The sequence below is a fragment of the Benincasa hispida genome, chromosome 1 (assembly GCF_009727055.1).
Source record: "Benincasa hispida cultivar B227 chromosome 1, ASM972705v1, whole genome shotgun sequence".
Classification (NCBI taxonomy): domain Eukaryota; kingdom Viridiplantae; phylum Streptophyta; class Magnoliopsida; order Cucurbitales; family Cucurbitaceae; genus Benincasa; species Benincasa hispida.
In genome coordinates this window covers 17,543,001-17,564,789 of record NC_052349.1, presented here as the reverse complement: position 1 = coordinate 17,564,789, position 21,789 = coordinate 17,543,001, and the positions used below count along the sequence as shown (strand labels likewise).

The following is a 21,789-nucleotide window of genomic DNA, read 5'->3' as shown; positions in this document are numbered from 1 at the left end:
TCCCTTGCTTTTGTTTTTGCTGGTCATTTCTCTGTTCTTCTGATTCTTAATTGCTTTCAGAAGTTGCATTCATCATGTATTCTCATGAAATCAAGAAGTTTTAGAGGCTTATGTTTAAAGACAGATTTTATTCATTTTATTTTTATATGATGGAATACTCCAAGGTGGCCTTAGGATGTTTAAGGGTTTTTATTAAGATGTTAGTTTCAACGGTGGAAAAAACTAACCATTTTTAAAGGCTCATTTCATTAAAAAAAAATAGAAATATATATTATATATATTCGTGAGACTACCACATGATAGAGAGTTTTTTCATAGGTTTGTGAGACTACCACATGGAGAAATGTATTTCAAATTTATATTTAGCCCTTATTAAGGGCACGTAGATTCTTAAATTTACATCCAACCGTTATTATAGGGTACCTTTAAATAATTTTTCATCTAAATAGTTCTTTGTAAGAAGATGCGCATATTGCAAGAAGTTGACAATTGCCACTAGATATCTTGATGATTTGAAAAAAAAAAAAAAAAATAGAACTCGATGTGGTATAAGAGAGGGCCTTACGAGCTCACTCTCTAAATGTTTGAGTTTGTGTCAAATACATTCCTAAATTTTTAATTTTATCTTTAACAGGTATTAAACTTTAATAAATGTCTAACAAGTCTCAACTTTTGATTTCGTATATAGACTTATTTGATATTTTTAAGATTAAGATTCATGAATCAAACGAACGCAAAATTGAAAATTTAACATTCTATCCTATTGAACACTATTCAAATTCTTGTCTAACGAACTTGTCAAGTAAAAATTTGTTCAATATACTATTGATTTATCAGATATGGAACTTATTTAACTGCACCAATATCTCTTGTAGCCAATTTTGTTACATAGTAAACAATAGATAGATGTAGCTCATGATTGCATTTATTCAAGTTTTTTTTAAAAGAAAAATATTTATCACACGACAAATTTTTACTAGTTGGATTATGTAGAATATCTAAATATATTTCTTTATGAAAAATTTAATTTTGTCATGGCAAAAAAAAAAGTACACAAACTGTTCCCACTGTCATAGTTAAATTGCAATAATTTGATTTTAATTATTCTATAATTGAATATGATAATATTATCTCGACTAACCTGTCAATTTATAGTTTGACCTAATAAAAAAAGTCGATATCCCATGTTTTTCCATTTGTTTATAATTTATAGGGATGATTCAAAGTAGTTATTAAAAAAAAAATGTTGAAATTACAAATACGACATTTATAGTGTGGGCTTAATTTTAATAACTATGATGAGAAAATTACAAGTTTTAAAACCATAAGAATTAAAATAGAAAATTGGAGAAAATGACCTTAAAAAAAAGTTTTATATGGCTGTACTTTCTAAAAACTTATTTTCTATGTATTTCCTACGACTCTTTTGTTCTTTCTTTCTAACAATAACACATTGAAAATTTAAAACTAAAAATGTTTTAACATTATGCTCATTCTATAAGCATGGTTGGAAAGAATGCAAAAAAAGTGTATGAAAACGAGTGGTCATTTAGTTAGAAAGGAGTTGTATTGACAAAGATATGACAAACACAAAATTATTGTTTGCATAGAAAAAATGTGTGATCGCTGACATCAACGTACGTCGATTGCTTACATCAACATATGCAATCACTGATATCAGTATTAGTAATCGCTAACATCAGCATACATGATCGCTTACATCAACAATTTTTATTTTGCAATTTGGTCATATTTTCGTCGATACAACTCCATTTTTTCTAAATGACCATCCATTTTCATATTTTTTTTCATGTTCTTTCCAACCGTGCATGTAAACAATAAAAACTTAAATAATCTTTGACTTATTACTCCAAATGTAAATTTTATCTAAGTTTAAATGTTATAATGCCATTTATATTCATTATTTTTTAGCATTTTGCTCAATTTATAACCATAGTCGGAAAAAATACAAAAAAGCATATACAAACGAGTGATCATTTAGTTAAAACGGAGTTGTATCGATGAAGATATGACAAAAACAAAATTATCTTGTAAGCAGAAAATGTGGGTGATTGCTTACGTCATGCAATATGATCGCTTTACAATTTTGTTTTTGTAATATCTTCATCGATACAACTCTATTTTAACTAAATGACCATTCGTTTCCATACGTTTTTTCGTGTTCTTTTCGATTAAATTGAGCAATATGCTAAAAAATAATGAATATAAATGCCATTATGACATTCAAACTTAGATAAAATTTACTTTCTGAGTAATAAATTCAAAGATTATTCAAGTTTCTATTAAGTTTATATGCATGGTTTGAAAGAACACTAAAAAACATATGAAAAGGGATGTTCATTTAGCAAAAACGGAGTTGTGTCGACGAAGATATGACCAAAACAAAATTACAAAATGAAAATTGAGCGATCGCATACACTGATGTCAACGATTGCATATGTTGATGTAAAAGATCGCGTACGCTGATGTTAGCGATAATATACTTTTTCTGCAAAAACAATAATTTTGTTTTTGTCATATCTTTGTCGATACAACTCTCTTTTAAATTAAATGAACCACTGTTCATACAATTTTTCGTGTTCTTTCCAATCATGCTTATAAAGTAAGCAAAATGTTAAAGCATTTTTAGTTTTAAATGACTTTGAATTTTTATTTTGCTGTTGTTGGAAAAGAAGAGCAAAAGAGACGTAGGTATTACAAAGAAAAAGAGCATTTAATATTGAAGATAAAAGTGATGTTTCATATGCCAAAAGAATCAATAACAAATAGACATAGAAAGGTTTTTGCTTTTTAGGCCATTTTGTACACTTTTCCAATCAAAATAAAATTAGGTCCAAATAAAACTAAACTAGTAAATATAATAAGTTTTTTCTGGTGTCTTCTCATTACATAAGCATAAGCAATTCGTTCATTTAGTTATGCCAGGAAAAATGTTTCTTAGGTTGTCATCTAGAATAAGAATTTTCGACTGCTACATCTCAAAAATAAATAAATAGAGAAAAGATATATGAAAAATATATTTTCTAATACCTTGTCAGTTTTCTAAGGCCTTCGTAAATATATCTACTAATTTCTTGTTAATATAAACATGATGTGTCGTAATATGGTGTTGTCTTGAACATCACATATATAATAACAGTTTACCTCAACGTATTCCGTGCATTTATAAAAAACTAATTTTTGAGCAATACGTAATGCTAACTGACTATCACAAAATAAATTTATGGCACGAGGATGGTCCACCCTAAGACTCCCAAATAACGCTTTAAACCACTTGAGTTCATATCTCTATTGAGTCATTGACGAATGAGACACGGTTTGCTGTGTTCTTGGTTTTTCAAGAGATAAGAGAATCAATAAGAAAAACAAACCAACTTACGAGAGAGCAATAAGTAAAGGGACAACTCGCTCAATTCAAATCATACCAACTTCTAACAATCTAAAGTGTACGTGAGTTTTTATTGAAAATTCAAACAATCGTGTGCTTGTAACGATTTCAACAATTCTCCCCATTTACTTGAATTCAACATGTAAAAAGTGAAAATTTGAGGATGATATCATTAATCTTTAACATTGTAATTGATCCTTTATCATCTTGGATTAAAATATAGATATTTAATATCGATATCGAAATTTCAATTTTATGGATGTATCAATAAAATATCGATAAATATTTTTTTTAAATAAAAAATTATGGAATTTATAATTAAATTACTTTTACTTTTTAAACAACAATATATTTTAGGGCGGTTTTCAAATATAGAAAACTAAGCTAACTTATTTTAATATAACAAAATATTATTATCTATCAGTGATAGATGGTAATAAAATACTATCATCTATCACACTAATAGATAATGATATTTTACTATATTTAAAAATATTTATGGTAGTTTTGACATTTAAAATAATTACTTATATTTTATTAGTATTTCAAGACATTTTTATTCAATATTTCATGTGTATTTATAAAAGATATTATAGATATTGATTTTTTTAATAATAAATATGAGTGGGCTAATTAAATTTCTAACTTGCATATCGATAATACAACCTTAGGGCAGGAAGACTGTACACGTGGCAATCCTTTGATTTTCGAATATATCTAGATTTAAAAGGAAAATTTGTGACGGGGTCGCACGGTAAAACCGTGGGGGTGACTTGTAGACAAGCAGTTCCTGCAAAACCCTCATGAAATCGGTTCCCGGGGTGTGGCTTTCACCTTCATCGCTCCGCTAGCTGATTCCATTGGAGGCCTGATTCAATCACCATTTCTTCACAATCTTTGTTGAAATGCAAGTCGTCTCCAGCTCTCGTAGGCTTTCCAATCTTCTCAAATCTTCTTCCATCTTTCTCCAGTTCGATCGATTTCTTGTATCTAATTTTCCAGTAAACGAGGATCCTCGAGCTTTTTATCAATGGCGGACTGTTTCTGGTAATTATTCAACGTTACGTCTTACTCATGTCATTTTTTCCTGTTTTATTTCGTAAATTTAGATTTCTATAGGAAGAAATTTACTGGAAGCGTATCGGGATTTATGTGCCTTAGGTCAGATTTTTCTGGTTATTTGAACTAGTTTGGTTAGGAAATGGGAGGAGGGGAGTTATTAATGCTGGAAATGCTTGAACTGAATTTTGAATATCTTAGAGCAGTGGTTCATTATGTGACAATGAAATGAACAGGGATAGCTCGACAGTGTTGTTCAACAATGGCACAAGACTATTCCGTTCCTATGTATCTCTCGATGCCTAATGCTTCTTTTTCATCAGTGGCACATGCTGATGAGGGCACCGCTACAGGTTGTTGTTTTGCTCTCCTTGATTCTGCTGATGTTTTCTGGTTTGTTTGGTATAATTTCTGAAATTATTTAACAGGGTTTTGTTTTGTTTTTGTGTAGTCACTGCCAAGGAAATATATGATAAAATGCTTGAATCTGTAGAGGTTAAAAGAAGCATGCCTCCCAATGCTTGGATGTGGTCATTGATTGAAAATTGTAAAACTTACGAGGATATTCAGCTTCTATTTGGCATTTTGAAAAGGCTGCGGATATTTGTGAGTCTCTTAGCTCTCACACTCTTATTATTATGTTCCCTTTTGAAGTCACATTTTTAGTTTTTATTTTGGTTTTGGTTGTAGAGGCTATCAAATCTTCGTATTCATGATAATTATAATTCTCATCTTTGCCAAGAGATCACTAAAGCATGTGTACGGGCGGGTGCCCTTCAATTTGGTATGCCATAAATGTCCTTTCTATTCTTGGTTGTGTGAATCTATATTTTAGCATCGACAATTGGCACTTTACTCTTAGTCTTAATTTACATGCGCAGGAAAGAAGACCTTGTGGATCCATAACGTGAATGGATTGACGCCTAGTGTTGCATCTGCTCACCATCTACTGGTCTTAAGGATTTATTTAATAGTATTATGTTTATTGTTGAGCTTTCAGTTTTGGATTTATTAATCTATGTGTTGTCTTCCCATTCAGGCATATGCCGAAGATCACAATGATCTAAAACTCATGGCTGAAGTTGTGACACTTATAAGAAGGAATAAATTGCCACTACAACCTGGTACTGCAGATATTGTTTTCAGGTATGTTGTTTTATTTTGTTCTTCTCATGACATTTACGACCAGGTTAGCTTTGATTGAGCTCGATTGTCTTCCAAAAAATAACCTACGATTAATATGTTTGACTTGTAATTTGTGCATCTGTTTCAATAGAAATAAACATATTTTTCCTGTTTGCAATCTGAAGCTATGAATTGTCATATCTGTCTTGCATTGTTCATTATTATAAGATTGAAAATCTGTGATTGTATTGATCCTTTGCAGGATGTGTTATAATGCTGATGATTGGGAGTTGCTTTCCAAGTACTTCAAAAAATTCTCCAAGGCTGGAGTAAAATTTCGCCGAACATCTTTTGACACGTTGATGGGATTTGCTTCCAAAATGGGTAGCCACATTACTTGCATTTCTGAATGAAATAATGAATTTTATTCATTGTTTTGGTTGGTTGCATATTTTTAAACATTAATATAAATAAATCATTTGGATATTGAGTAGCGTGCTAAAGATGCATTATGTAAGTGAGCTTCTTTTTTACTTTTGTCTTGCTGCAGTTTATTTTTTTTTTAAGGCAGAAAATGTCTACGTTCTAAAAAGTTACACATGGAGGCTTCTTTACTAAGTTCTGTTGAACGTATTTCAACTGCATTTTTTTAAAATTTTATTTTACTGTGGGTTGGTTCTTGAACTTTCAATTTGTCAATTACAGTGAAAAAAGCTTTTCATTATTATGTATCACATAGAAAAATAAGGTGTCTTGATTGAGTTTTACTACCCCCCACGAGGGAAGAAAACCCTATTATTCTGACCAACTTTTCCAAGTACTTAGGGGTACTCTTTTCACTGTATTAAATAGTTGCTTATCAAGCTCCAAAACTTCCTGTGCATAGGAGATGTTGATTGTCTATGGAAATTTGATAGGATGAGATCTGAAACAACGAAGCAACATACTCTTGGAAGTGCATTTTCATGTGCTAAGGTACTGAAGTTCATGGCATCTTCGTATTTGTTCCATTCCATTGACAAACTAATTCAAGCCGTGTGGTTCTAGTTTTTCAAAAGTGGTTATATAGCAAGTGTTCGCATGTCTTTTTTTTCCAACAGTACTGCCAAACACATTTAATTTTCCTTTTGTATATTTTCCAGGGTTTTCTTTTAGAACGTAAGCCTAAGGAAGCTGCTGCTATCATTCATGAAATTTATCAGGTGATTGCTGTTCTCATCATTCTTTCTCTAATGAACAACTCTTGATCAAGTCTAGACGTCCTCTATTTTGATAGTAGAGAATTTTTACTAAAAGGTCGATCTTTGTATATTTGCATTTGGGTTTTGAGGACAAAAACATAACCGAGCTGATAATAGAGTCTTGAAGAGTCTCTTATCTCGTTCTGTATTTTTAATGCCAGGCCTTTCCAAATTCCAAGTCAGACTTTACGACCGAGATTCAAAAGATAGTCAATGAATGGCCTGCAGAAGTTAGCAAGCACCAAAAAGAAGCTCACAGAGAGGTCGAATATTTTAACATTATTTATTCATTTGTTTCATCATTCATGGGAAATAAACTGACATTATTATCATGTTCTATTCCTCAGGAATTTGATTCGGATCTTAAATCTTATATTTCTACAATGCTTAGTAATCTACAAAATGTTGGTGTAGAGGTGAACGTAAACTTCTAAATTGGTAAAGGACACACCTTAATTTCAGATGAATTTTCAGCTTGATTCGAAAATGATTTGTAATGATGGGGGATATAATCAAGAGCTGAATCCAGTTGGGAGGGTGAACAGAGTTGTTTGTTTCTTTACGAAGACTTAGAGACACTGGTTCAAAAGAGACTTGAGACGTTGAGACGACACAAAAGATGGCAAGGTGGTTTATCTTTACTGTTTTTTGAGTTTTAGCAAATAATCCAGCTCTGCTAACTAAATGCCTTATGCTCTGGTCTTATTTTTGCATTAGTAGATTTATGGTTATAACATTAGGCATTCTTGTCAAATTATTATATTTTTAATTCTCTTATAGTTGGAAGAGATGTACATTATATTTCGGACCTTAAGTTCTTTCCGGCCTTCTATGGAAGCAATTGGTAGACTGTCTCACAAAGTTTTTGCCTGATACTTCTACTTCTTTTATCACATACCATTCTCTCGTTTGAGGAGAAATGTTGAGAATTTAACCAAAATTTAGGTTCTATAACCTTTTGCTTGTGTCCACTACTAGAAAAATTACTGGATTGCCCCTAGGTTAAAACAAAACTAATTTTCATTCTGTTTCATATTTTCTCCCTCTGTTCTCTACGCGATCTCCAAAGATGAGCCCAAGCAAGAGTGAGGATGCGAGCAAGATTGATGAACCCTGAATTGACAAGAGCTTCTATTATATTTTCATGCGTTGCTGGCAAAAGCTAAAATCTTGGCTGTTCTATTTTGGCTCGGCCCTTAGGTGGAGTGGTGAAATCAAAGTTCTAACTTCGAGATTGATAGTATAAACATCACTAAGCTATGCTTATTTGGTTCAAAATGTTGAATGTGTGACTGGATAATCACAGTTTGCCACTTATTTATTGTCCAGTTTGTTATCCGTATTCTTTTTGTCACGATTTTATTTGATTGCCCTGTGTTTTGCATAAATTGAGGCCATTGTCCTGTAAACATTCATCGGAGGAAAACAGAAAATAGTAACTTTTCCATTGCTGAAATTTCAATCCAATCTTATAATCTTTACCTAAAATTAAAACTAGATTTTGTCCCTAAACTTCGTTTTTTCCTATTTAATCAATGATTTTTTTATTTAAAAAAAGTGTTTAATTAGGTCGATTTGATATATATATATTTTCAAATTCTGACTTACCTAAATGTCAAGTTTGTATTAAATATATTAATTAATTTTATAATTATTTAATAAAATAAAAAATTTAATAGATATAAAATTGAAAGTTCAAGATTTTGTTCAAATGCTGTTTGGGTAAAAATTTAAAACTCATCCGATAATAAGAAAATACTTTGCTCTTAAAACATTTTCTATCACCATCTTTATCATTGTACATTTTGAAAAATTATAAAAGTGTTCAATTAGCGATAAATTGTTCCCGGGAGGAGAGGCTATTGGATTGAGTTTCTTAAAGAACTGTTGCGTCTGTTGAGGAGACCAAATCAAGCCACGTGTGAATTGAGTTTCTTAAAGAATACTGTTGCGTGTGTTGAGGAGACCAAATCAAGCCACGTGTCTCTTCAACAATGCAACCAACTCAAAATCTTCAAAGGGCGTTTGGTGATTTGTAATCTCAAGTCAAGGAATATTAAGTCTAGGTTAAATTAGAAGATTTAGGTAATCTGAATTTAAGAGTATAGATTTTGAAAGTCTGAATTTAAAAAATTTGTATTTTGAGTATAGGTTTAAGGAGCTTGAGAATGAAGGGTAGATTTTTAAATCTTGAATTTTACAAAATATTCTTTTTTGTATTTAAACAGTGAATAGATTTTAAATTAGTCTAAATTTATAATCTTAATTAATTTAATATAGTTAAATTTAAAGTAACTAAAAAATTTAGAAGAATATATATATTTTAAATTTTCTTTGGACTAAAATTATAATTTTATTTAATTTATTGTTATAATAATTTGATATTTTATTTTCCTACGTTTTGAAATAAAATTTCATAGACTTTTGTCACTTTAACTAATTTGAAAAGGAATAAGTTTTTTTTTTTACCTAATAATAATAATAATAATAACACCAAAACAAACTTTTAAAGGAAGTTTATTTGATATATATAACACTATATATTTAAATTTTCTAGAATTAAATTAGGGTATATTTGATAAATGCATGAACAATATAATTTGTACAATATATCGTCTTAGAACAATATATTCGATATATATTTCCAATATATTTGTAAATACACACAAAAAAAAAACCATGATATATGTGATATATATTTACATTTTTCACTATATTATCAATATATTTAACTTACGCTCGAGATGTTAAGTTTGACAAATATAATAATGAATAGTCTGTTCCAATGCAAAGTTGAGAGTTCATGAGATTTAATACTAGTCAACCGTGTTCGACGAAAGTTTTTAAGTGTAAGAAAAAAAAAAAAAACCACACAAACTTAAAATTTCATGAATCAAATAGACTCAAATTTGAAAATTTTAAAAAACCTACTAGATAGTTTTAGAAGTTAACAAGATAGACACAAATGTAAAATTTTAAGGACTAAACTTGTAATTTAACAAAAAAGAAATTCAACGAAAAGTCTAATATTTTATGCATTATTAATTCATTAGTTTCCTTTCATCTTTCATAGAAAATTAAGCTAATATTGATGTACTGTTCTATTATGCCAGAATTAACTACATCTCTTAAATCTTATATTTCTATAGGAAAAATACTTAGTACATCTTGGGAAACTTATTTTTGGGCATTCTACCAAATTGTTCAATTAATTCTTCTTACTTAAATTATTTTAATTCTTTTTTTTTATGTGAATAATAAGGGTGAGACGCATAAAGGCAGGTATTACCTGGATGGACAAGTACTACTCGTCCTATTATGCTCATTATTCTACTAAAGATGAAAGGTAAATATGATTGGACTAAATCAGTGGAGGACGTACTTAATTGGGAGTTGGAAAGAATATTTTTCTTTTTCAAGACATTGAGAAGTTGTGGTTCAAGTTCAAGAGACTTGAGATGACACCTAAGATAGCTAGAATGGTAAGAAACCAAGCTTTCATTAAAAGAAAATAAAAGAATACAAGAAGGGGTAAAGATGGCAAGAATGAAGATCTTTACTGTTTTTTGAGTTTTAGCAAATTGTCTAGCTCTGCTCCCTCATGCTTCTACTCTAGTTTAGTTTTGGATCAGTAAATTTTTAGGCATGTCATTACTATATTTTTTAATTAAGATCACTTTTGATTCTTTTATAAATGAAAGAGATATACAATGGTATTGTTGTTACCTCTGGCAAAAAGGATCAAATGAAATTGCTGGTAGTTCTTCAACCATTTCTTCCATTCTCTGCACATTGGAAAACACAAGAAGGTCATGAATGAACCACTTGAATTTTTACAACTGCCACAAACTCAGAGATTCTCGTTGGTGTGACCTAACAAACTTTCTTCCCTTCCCCCAATCAACGAAAACGAAATGAAAAATTGTTCTTGTTATAAAGCCTAGACTCAGTGTAATGGTTTGAGTTTAAGTTGATGAAATGAGTCCTAACCATTGTTTTGGAAGCATGATTCTCTTCCTTTTGTTTACCATCCTTGAATCAATGGCAAGGCATACGGTACCGACCGAAGTTGGCTTCACCGCACGTTTGATTCATCGAGATTCACCTCTATCACCATTTTACGATCACGCCATGACAGACACTGCACGGATAGAGGCGACCGTTCATCGTTCTAGGTCCCGGCTGAATTATCTGTATTACAACATGTTATCAGAAAATACATTAGACAATGATGTGTCACTCTCACCAACATTAGTTAATGAAGGTGGTGAGTACCTTATAAGTTTCAACATTGGAAATCCTCCAAGTCAAGTGATGGGGTTTGCAGACACATCAAATGGTCTCATTTGGGTGCAATGCTCAGACTGCAATAACCAATGTGAGCCAAAAAAAGAAGGCCCCACCACCAAGTTCCTCTCTTCCAAATCTTTCACTTATGAGATGGAGCCATGTGGCTCTAACTTTTGCAATTCCTTAACTGGCTTCCAGACCTGCAATTCATCTGACAAATGGTGCAAATATAGATTAGTGTATGCAGATAATAAAGCAACAAGTGGAATTCTTTCATCTGATAGTTTTAGTTTTGATACCTCAGATGGGAAGCTTGTGGATGTTGGCTATTTGAACTTTGGCTGCTCAGAAGCTCCTTCAACAGAAGATATACAGAGTTATACAGGGAGTGTGGGCTTGAACCAAACACCCTTGTCATTAATTTCTCAATTGGGTATCAAAAAGTTCTCCTACTGTTTGGTTCCTTTCAATAATTTAGGATCAACAAGTAAAATGTATTTTGGATCATTACCTGTGACTTCTGGGAGTCAAACTCCATTGTTATACCCCGATTCAGATGCTTATTACGTGAAGGTTCTAGGAATCGGCCTCAGCAATGATGAGCCCCAGTTAGATAGAGTTTTTGATGTATACGATGTCAGAGATGGGTGGATTATAGATTCAGGAACAACATACTCAAGTCTTGAAACAGATACATTTGATAGTTTGCTAGCTAAATTCCTTACACTACCAGATTTACCACAGGAAAAAAAAGACCCTAGAGACAGATTCGAGTTGTGCTTTGCAGCAAATGCAAATGATCTGGAGTCATTTCCAGATGTTACGGTTCATTTTGATGGTGCAGATTTAATTCTTAACGTAGAAAGTACCTTTGTGAAGATAGAGGACGATGGAATTTTCTGTCTTGCCTTTCTGCGTTCTGGATCTCCAGTTTCTATATTAGGGAACTTTCAGCTGCAAAACTTCCATGTTGGATATGACCTTGAAGCTCAAGTTATTTCCTTTGCTCCTGTTGACTGTGCTGATTCCTAGCCATTAGATAGTGCTTCCTCATGTGGTTTTGTCCAATCTTTTGCAACAATTTATGACCAAATTCATATTTTGGTTTTCATCCAATCAATATATTAACCCCTTTGTTAAAAAATTTCTCATTTGTAACCAGAAGATGAGAGGAAAATTCAAGATTAAAGTAGACTTCTCCCATACATTTGCGTTTTTTTTAATAAAACATTATTACAATTTAGTACAAAGTACCTAGAGAAAGAGTTGTTCATACTTTAATCTATTGAGCTATGTTCAAGTTACTTGTACATGTTTAATGACATCAATAGCCAACAAGTATATATATGCACATTCTACACTACTTGTGTATAGTATATATATATACTTATGCATATAATATATGTAATCAGTATAGAGAAAGAGGGAGAGATACTTGAAAGCAGGAATGATAACTATTACAATCGAAAAGTCGAATACACATTATCTTAATATTATAACAATTTAAACCAAAATAACCCAGGTAGAGAGGCCAATCCAAGCCAGTTTAAAAGATATCAATTACCATCCTAAATTAAAGGTTCATGGGTCGCAATTGTTGTACTAAAACAAAAACAGCGGAAAAAGAGAGAGATGCTTTCTTTGCAAATAAGAATTATATTTAGAATCAAAGATTGAAGCCGACTTGTCAACTAATATTCTATAACATGATTATGAAGCAAAATACAAAATATATAAGACTATTGTATTGTTTTCATTCACTCTACTTTCTAGTTCTGTAAAAGTATTAATCATCCCTGTCGTAGTAAATAAAAAGGGAAGAATCTCGTGAATATAATGGAAGTTACTACTTCTTTAAGCTTAGGATATCGTTTTTAATCAGCTCTATAGTATTCTCTACGTAACCGTGTACAGAAGCTGTGACTGTTAACGTTAAATTTCCATGGCTGACTGCAACATTCGCTGCAAGAACTTCAGCTTGGTGTCTTTCAAACACCATTAAAATCTGTGTCACCATACCTCGTTGAACAGAAGCAATAATAATCCCAAACAACACGATGTTGCCGGAGACCGAGACAATGACGCCGCCGCCGCCGCCGCCTGATGAATCCGAGTTCGTACTCGGAAGCATCGTCACCGATTCCGATGATTTCTTCTCCATTTCCAGCCTCATCAACTGCTTTTGTAGGAACTCGATGAACTGGATCGTTTCGGAAACAATAGTCTCTCTCGTGGCCTGAATATTTCAGCACAAAAATAGGACTAAAACCGCGAACACAAAATGTACCTAGAAGAAGCTAGATTATACTAAAGCGAGAATAAAATCCATTATCCACTAACCTTAGGAGAGAGATTCGGGACGAGAGATTGAAGAACATCGAAACTCTCACTCATCTCCTTCCTCTTCTCCCTCTCTTTCTTCTGTACACCGCCGTTGGCTTCCAGAGCTCTGATACGCTTTCTTGATGCCGAAGCCTTCTTTTCAGTGGCTTCAGACTGATGAACCGGCAAAATGAGGGGAAAAAGTGGAACGACAGAGTCGGTGCAGGCCTCCATTAGTGCAAATAGAAGCTTGCTAATTTTCTCTCTTGTTGATTCTCCCTTTATTCCGCCATTGATGAGGCTTTAAATGGAGCAATGAAAAAGGTTTAAGAATGTGCGTGAGAGAGAGATTGATCGGAAGTGGAAGAAGAAGAAATGATTGAAAATTCCAACTCCCGATTTTACAGTTTCGATTCGCTAATTATCTCTGATCTTTCTTGTTGATTGTACTTTTTCTGTTATCATTTTCGTCGTCGGATTGGATTGGATGACCCTTATTTTTATTTATTTATTTATTTGGACTATTTTTCTTGTTTTTTTTAATAATATAATATATAAAAAAAGACATGTCACAGTTAAACATCGAAAAAATATTATCAAAAGTTTGGATCAAGTTAAAAAATATTATAGATTTTCAAATTATTGACAAAAACGGGGTATATGAGAAAGTATTTTTAAAAATAGGTTGGAAAATAAATTATTGATAAAAATAAGGTAGTTTTGACATGAAGGGAAATCGTGTATGGAGTACACGATTAGCATTTAATTCCGTCAGCATCACGTCAGCTCGGTTGGTAGACTGATCGAAGAGAGACTCGTGGACCAGGTCCACGATTCTTAAAAAATTGATTGACTAATTATTATTTTTTAATCGGAGATGTACAACAAACTCGTGGACGAGGTTTACAAATTTCTTCATTATTAAACTTAATTATATATTTAATCTACAACGAAAACATAATTATTCTGCACTCATATTAAAAAAAAAAAAGTCATGATACTAAAGAAGATTTACAATTAGTTCTTTAATTTAAAAATAGAAGTTTACATGAAATTTAAAGACGACCCATAACCCTTACCCCACATGGCGTTGTCTTCGCGTGCTTCTAAATTAGCTTCACCCTATAGTCGTTGTCGTCTACGACGAATACGTCTTTGATTAGTGTCAACAACATTGAGTCGTCTTGTTTGTCGAATAATATTTTCTATGTTGACCAATGTTTGGTGACACATTGAACCCAATTCTGGTAAATTGTTTTGTACTGAATACTGTTGTACATCTTCGATAAAATTATTTTGTATGATGAAAAAAATAAATATTAAACAATATTCATATCATATATTTGGAAAATTTCTAATTTTAAATCTCTTACCATGTAGTAATAGTAAGCGCCGTCAGGTGTGATAAATCGCCTCGTGATTGAATCGTACCAGGAAAACTAGTCATCTGACATAGTTGGCTCATTTGTTATTTCTCCCTGTGCACAACGATCACGTCGTCCATGCCAGTAGTGTTGGGATTGGTGTCTTAATTCTCCCAGAGTTTTGTTGTTTTGTAAAGATAAACGTTTTTTATGAATAAAATAATTATTATTTCATTCTGGCATTTACTCATATCCAATAAATAAAACTCTTTGGTTATCTTATGTGAACTTAAGCATGTATATTTGATATACAAATGGATCATGCCATCTTATGTGAACTTAAGCATGTATATGTGATATACAAATGGATCATGCCTTAAGTGATATTCTAAATAGATCTGTAGTATAAGGATTAAGGTGGGATACCTGATCCTAGTGACACTACGGATACGACCCACTTTGTAGAAGTTTGCAATGGTTGTAAACTACTACAGATGGTAGATCCTGACCATTCATGTGGAGACATGCGAGCGGGGGTGTCCTATACAAAGAGTTTGTATAAGACCGGACCACGAGATGACTAGACTCTGTATATAACATTGTTGATACTAGAGACTTACATCTCATCTAAATGACCATAGGTGACACGACCTCAATTCTTAGTGTTTTGGGAACTCCTGCCTTTGAGGGCGGTCTTTTGATTAGTATGGGTGAGTGTGGCCAAATTGCCAACTCAACATACCTACCTTTTTGGGGACTTGTCTAATCTGGGAGCTGGGAACTCAACCCACAAGATGAAATTCACTCCTTTCCCGAAGCAGGGATAACTAGAGAGATTGCTCCCTTAAGGGCTGATTCTGAGGCTTGAACATACTGGCCACAACTTCTCTTTGGAAGAGAAGACTTAGTCATAGTAGGACTATGACTTATGTTCATTAGAGGGATCAGTGGTATTTAAGGAGTTTGATGTAACTACAGGGGTATAACGGTTATTGGCCTAGCTGTAATTATGAGCGATTTGTGAAAGGTTGTCGCACTTTTGATTGGTTAAGATTGATACATAATATATCTGTGGTAAGGAGAGTTTAGTTGTCGGTCTTTAGTGGAGTGCCTGGCCGTTAATGGATGGTGGATCCTGTGACTAAAGAGTTTAGTCAGTTATTCATGTACCGTTGGAGCTTCGAGCTCCAGGTCCATAAGATCCCCTTGATAGCTCAATGGATTCAATTGAGGATTAGTTCTTGGTGTTGATTTGAAATGTTCAAATTGACAAAAGATAATTTGATTATATATGATATAATCGGTATGATGTACGAGATACATTTAGTGGAGGATTAATGTAAATGAGATTTACATTAAGTACCATGGAATAGAAAAAGAACTATGGTTTATATGTTTAATAAGATGAAATATTAAAACTATAGGTTATAAATATAGTATGATAAGTTGGTTATCATTTATATTTATAATAATATTAATTATTGGATAATTAAATCTTTTTCTCTAATGACCAAGTGAATGGAAGGATATTGGTGGTTCATGGTAACCGTGATATAAAAGGAAAATTGTTTTCCTATTTTTAGTAAGTTTTTGTCAAAAAAATTGTTTTGACATTTCTCTCTCGGAAAAAGAAACTCACGGAAGTTGTCAAGTAAATACAATTTACTAAGCGACAACTTGAGCGAGCTAGACGACCGTGTAGTGTTTTGTAAGTGACAGAGACGGGAACTAAGCGATGAGTTAAACGATCGCTTAGCTTTTGCTATACGATTACTTAGTTTTTGCTAAACGATTGGGCATCGACCTATATGATAGGTTCAGTCTTCTCCCACTTGCTCAGTCGTTTACACGATTGGTGTTTTCTCCATTCTTCTGCCTCAAACAAAGTTTACACAGAGCCCACCCTTTGGATTCTCACACCGAAAATACCAAGGTAGCCTTTTTGGTGGTGTCATACTCAACTCGACACCATCGAGGTTCTATGGATGTCGTTCATGCTGTTGGGGTGTTCATGACCGAGCGATCGCAGAGGACGAGTGCGCGGTGTTCGTGCTGCGTAGTGGTCATGTTGTTCGTGTTGGGTTTTATGTCCTAAAACTTGTGGTATGTAAACAATGGAACTTATTCTGATAATTCAATAAATGTGTTATTGAATAAATCTATTGCTTGAATAGAAATCCAATAAATCTAAAAGTCCTTTGACTATTGGATGAGTACTTGAACTTTATGTGGAGACAATAAGGTGGATCAGGTTCGAGTAAATAGTCAAAATGATCTATAGTACATGGATAAGGTTGGGTACCTTACTATGGTAACACTATTGGATACGACCTGCTCTGTAGTTGTTACAAGGAGTTGTAAAGTGCTACAAACAAAGTGATCCTAATTCGTTCATGTTGGACATGAGGAGTGGGGGTGTCCATGTGCAAAAGAGTTTGTACAAGATCGGACCACGAAATGAGTCACTCTTACTTTATAACGCAATTTACTGTTTAGGACTGACTAATTCAAAGCGATGACCTAGGTAACTTAACCTTAATGCTAAGCTAACTATGAACTCCCGTTTATCTGGGATTGCCCTTAGATTTGCATAGGTGAGGGTTGGCTCAACAGCGCCTGCTCAATATGACTGTCTTTTCAGGGGTAGGATCGGATAGATAGCTGAGGACATAGGGTGCAAGAGAGAATTCACTCCTACCCGCTTTAGGGATAGTATAGAGGTTGTTCCCTTAAGTGCTGATTCTAGGGCTTGACACATGATCACGACGATCCTGATAGATAGCTGGAGACATAGACACTTACTGGTGATAATTTCGCAACATGGAAACACATGATCACGACGATCCTGATTATCGAGGATCTCATGTTCGCTCTCACGGAGGCTTGTCCTCCTATTCGAGCTCCAAATGCTGCTCGAAATGTTTGGGAGGCATACGAGCGATGGACAAGGGTGAAAGAGAAGGTTCGAGCCTACATCTTGGCAAGTCTTTTTGAAGTCTTGGCCAAGAAACATGGGCCTATGGTCTCAGCATGTGAGATCATGGAGTTCCTACAGGCCACAATGAAAGTAGGCACTTCTATTCATGAACATGTGCTTAAGATGATGGTCCACTTTAATGTGATGGAGTTGAATGTGTCTACCAATGACGACGACAACCAAGTTAGCATAATCCTGCATTCTTTGCCGGAGAGCTTCATGCACTTTGTTAGCAATGTGATTCTTAACAAAGTGAAATATAACCTTACAACTCTCCTCAACGAGTTGCAGACATACCAATCTTTACTGAAAAGTAAGGAGAGGTAGAAGGGTGAGGCAAATGTTGTTTCATCCCCTAGGATGTTCCATAGAGGTTCGACTTTAGGAACGAAGTCTGCACCTTCTGCTTCTAACTCTCCAAAGGGAAAGAAGAAGAAGTGTGGTAAGGGAAAAAGGAAGGCACCTGCTAACCCATTGCCTGTCGCCCCAAGTAGGCGTCCACAAGTTGCTAAGGGAAAGTGTTTCCACTGCAAACAAGATGGACAATGGAAGAGGAACTGTCCTTGGTATCTGAAAAAGAAGAAAGCAGTCAAGGCGAAGGCGAAGGCCGATAAAGCTAAATATGATTTACTTGTTCTTGAAACTTGTTTAGTGGAGAATGATGATTCTGCCTGGATAATTGATTCATGCGCCACTAACCATGTTTGTTCTTCTTTTCAGGGGATTAGATCTTGGTGACAGCTGAAGGTTGGTGAGAACTATAGTGTAAACGACTGAGTAGTAGCCAAGAGAGCTATAACTAGTCTTGTTCATCCATATTTGGTCTAGTCGCAAAGGTGGTTAACAGAAATTAAGACTTGCAGTTAGCTTTACATAATAGATTTCTTGTTTTACATGATGTATATATATTGTTCTCGAACTAAAGAGGAACCTTATTCTGTAAACCTTACTGCAATGTAAATATACTATCTCTTTTAATGTGGATAAAACGGTTATTCATAAAGATAGTGTTTTTATTTGCAAATAAAATCTGGAATCGAATTTATATGTGCTAAAGCCGTTAGCCATTAATTCCCTTCATAATACTGAATTGTTCAGAACTGCCGTAACTCAATCAAAACGTCGACGAATTTCTGCAAAAGAAAATGCCCAACTTTGGCATCTACGTTTAGGGCACATCAATCTTAATAGGATTGAGAGATTGGTGAAGAATGGACTTCCAAGTGAGTTAGAAAAAATTCTTTACCAGTGTACGAGTCTTGCCTTAAGGGTAAGATGACTAAACGACCTTTTACTAGAAAAGGTTATAGAGCCAAGGAGTCTCTTGAGTTAGTACATTCTGACCTTTGTGGTTCTATGAATGTGTGAGCCCGAAGTGGCTATGAGTATTTTAATCATTTTACTGATGATTACTCCAGGTACGGGTATGTTTATCTTATGCAACGAAAGTCTGAATCCTTTGAAAAGTTCAAAGAGTTCAAGGTTGAAGTTGAAAACGCATTGGATAGACGGATTAAAACACTTCGATCGGATCGAGGTGGAGAGTTTTTGGACTCAACATTCCAGAACTATTTGATAGAGCATGGAATCGTTTCCCAACTTTCAGCGTCAGGTACACCTCAGCAGAATGGTGTAGCGGAGAGGAGAAATATGACCTTGTTAGACATGGTTCGCTCGATGATGAGTTATGCTTCCTTACCAGACTCGTTTTGGGGTTTTTCAGTGGAGACTATAGTATACATACTTAACTGTGTTCCCTCCAAGAGTGTTGCAAGAACACCTTTAGAGTTGTGGAACGGGCGTAAAACTAATTTACGTCACTTTCGCATTTGGGGTTGCCCTGCACATGTGCTTAAGGCTAATCCCAAGAAATTAAAACCACGGCCGAGGTTATACCTCTTTGTAGGCTACCCAAAGGCGAGGGGGTTATTTTTATGATCCAACGAAAAATAGGGTGTTTGTTTCAACAAATGCTACTTTCCTGAAGGAGGATCATATAAAGGAGCACAGTCTATGAAGTAAAGTCGTGTTGCGTGAGTTTTCCAATGAAACTACTGAAACTTCAATAAGAGTTGTTGAAGAGACTCCTACATCAGCAAGAGTTGTTGATGGGAGTTCATCCAGTAGGTCGGTTCCACATCAAGAGTTGGGAACCTCGACATAATGGGAGGGTTGCGAACCCACCCGTTCGCTATCTGAGTTTCACGAAAATCCTTGCTATGGTAGCAGATGGCGACGTTAAGGATCCGTTGTCTTATAAAAAGGCAATGGAGGATGTTGACCAAGATGAATGGGTTAAGGCCATGGATCTCGAGATGGAGTCGATGTACTTCAACTCAGTATGAGATCTGGTAGATCAGCCTAATGGGGTTCGCCCTATAGGTTGTAAATGGATCTACAAGTGCAAATGGGGTGTTGATGGGAAGGTACAGACCTTCAATGCTCGACATATGGTAAAGGGTTATACCCAGGTAAAGGGAGTCGACTATGAGGAGAATTTCTCGCCTGTTACCATGTTAAAGTCTATCTGCATCCTCTTGTCCATTGCAGCTTATTATAATTATGAAATCTGGCAAATGGACGTTAAGACGACCTTTTTGAATGAAAATCTTGAGGAGACCATTTACATGGTGCAACCCGAGGGATTCATAGTCCAAGGTCAAGAGCAAAAGGTTTACAAACTGAATCGGTCCATTTATGGACTGAAACAGGCGTCTCGATCTTGGAACATACGGTTTGATATTGCGATCAAGTCGTATGGCTTTGACCAAAATGTTGATGAACCTTGTGTCTACAAGAAGATCATCAACGCTTCAGTAGTCTTTTTAGTATTGTACATAGACGTTATCCTACTCATTGGGAATGATGTACGTTTACTGACTGTAGTTAAGAATTGGCTAGCGACCCAATTCCAAAGGAAAGATTTGGGAGAGGTTCAGTTTGTTCTAGTTATATAGTGTTGGGGTTGATGCCCTAAAGTCTCATGTCCTGTAGTTTGTAAACAGTTTGTACGAATGTTTGTGTTGTTAATATATGATATTTACTTCACATCTTGTAATTTTACTCAGTTATTTGTTTTATTTGCTTTACCACTAACCAATAAATATAAAATCCTTGGTTATCCGTATGTGACTCAAGCATGTATGTGGTGACATACAAGTGGATTATGTCTGTAGTGGCCCAGCTGTACTTACGAGCATCTGTGAAGAGTCATCGTACTCATGATTGGTTATATCCGATGGACACAAAAATATATCTGTGGTAAGAAGAGTTTAGCTGTTGGTCTTTAGTGGAATGTCTAACAGTTAACTGATGGTGGATCTCATGGCTAAAAAGTTTAGTCAGCTATTCACAGACCGTTAGAGCTTCGAGCCACAGGTCCATTAGGTCCCCTGGGTAGCTTGGATAAAGTCGAGAACCAGTATTTTGGTTAATTTGAAATGTTCAAATTGACAAGAGGAAGTTCGATTATATATGATATAATTGGCTAAATGTATGAGATACATTATTTTAGAGGAAATTAGATATAAATATGATTTATATCAAGTAGAGGAGAAAATATTATAGTAGATATGTGATATCAAACTATAGGTTAAAAATATAATATGATTATATTAATTAATTAATTAGTTAATTATATGATAATTAAGCCAATTTTCACGTTTGGATGTGGGTTAGTGGGATGAATCGATTATTGTAACCGATGAAATAAAAGATGAAATCATTTTCATTTTTCAAGAAGCCTGTTCGTCAATCGTCCAAAGAAAAAAGTGCGCGTGTTGGTAGAAAGCAAAATGATCGCTTAAGAAAATCGAGAGACTATACGATACCTCTTCTCTGCCTAAATGATCGTCCACCACACGCTAGACGATTGCACACTGTCACCTACACAATCGGATAGCTTCTCTGAATGATCGTATAGTGTGCCGATTTTACGAAACGACCGTGTACCTTTTCCTAAACAATTTTTTCAGTAAATCCTACACGATCGTGTAGCTTCTC

General features: G+C 34.2%; 2 protein-coding genes and 1 pseudogene across 4 annotated transcripts; 2 read left to right on the top strand and 1 right to left on the bottom strand.

Moving 5' to 3' along the window:
* Positions 1-4,169: 4,169 nt before the first annotated feature.
* Positions 4,170-8,222, top strand: LOC120071636. Of its 3 annotated transcripts, XR_005480320.1 has the most exons (12): positions 4,170-4,456; positions 4,705-4,824; positions 4,920-5,074; positions 5,159-5,252; positions 5,350-5,420; positions 5,508-5,614; positions 5,856-5,977; positions 6,480-6,568; positions 6,736-6,795; positions 6,996-7,097; positions 7,182-7,461; positions 7,904-8,222. XR_005480320.1 is itself a non-coding variant. In XM_039024037.1 (11 exons), the coding sequence occupies exons 1-11, from the start codon at positions 4,315-4,317 to the stop codon at positions 7,266-7,268; spliced, it is 1,149 nt and encodes a 382-aa protein (XP_038879965.1). In that variant the 5' UTR covers positions 4,170-4,314; the 3' UTR covers positions 7,269-7,709. The 3 variants fall into 3 exon arrangements, 2 of the variants coding, with proteins under 2 accessions (XP_038879965.1, XP_038880063.1); XM_039024037.1 differs by lacking the exon at positions 7,904-8,222 and having other exon boundaries at positions 7,182-7,709; XM_039024135.1 differs by lacking the exon at positions 7,904-8,222 and having other exon boundaries at positions 4,172-4,456; positions 4,705-4,821; positions 7,182-7,709.
* Positions 8,223-10,650: 2,428 nt separating this feature from the next.
* Positions 10,651-13,356, top strand: LOC120090595 (annotated as a pseudogene).
* On the bottom strand, positions 12,971-13,680 carry LOC120076134 (transcription factor bHLH95-like). The gene is made up of 2 exons (XM_039029912.1): positions 13,465-13,680; positions 12,971-13,360 (listed from the first exon to the last, which is right to left on the bottom strand). The coding sequence occupies exons 1-2, from the start codon at positions 13,678-13,680 to the stop codon at positions 12,971-12,973; spliced, it is 606 nt and encodes a 201-aa protein (XP_038885840.1).
* Between the last annotated feature and the right edge of the window lie 8,109 nt (positions 13,681-21,789).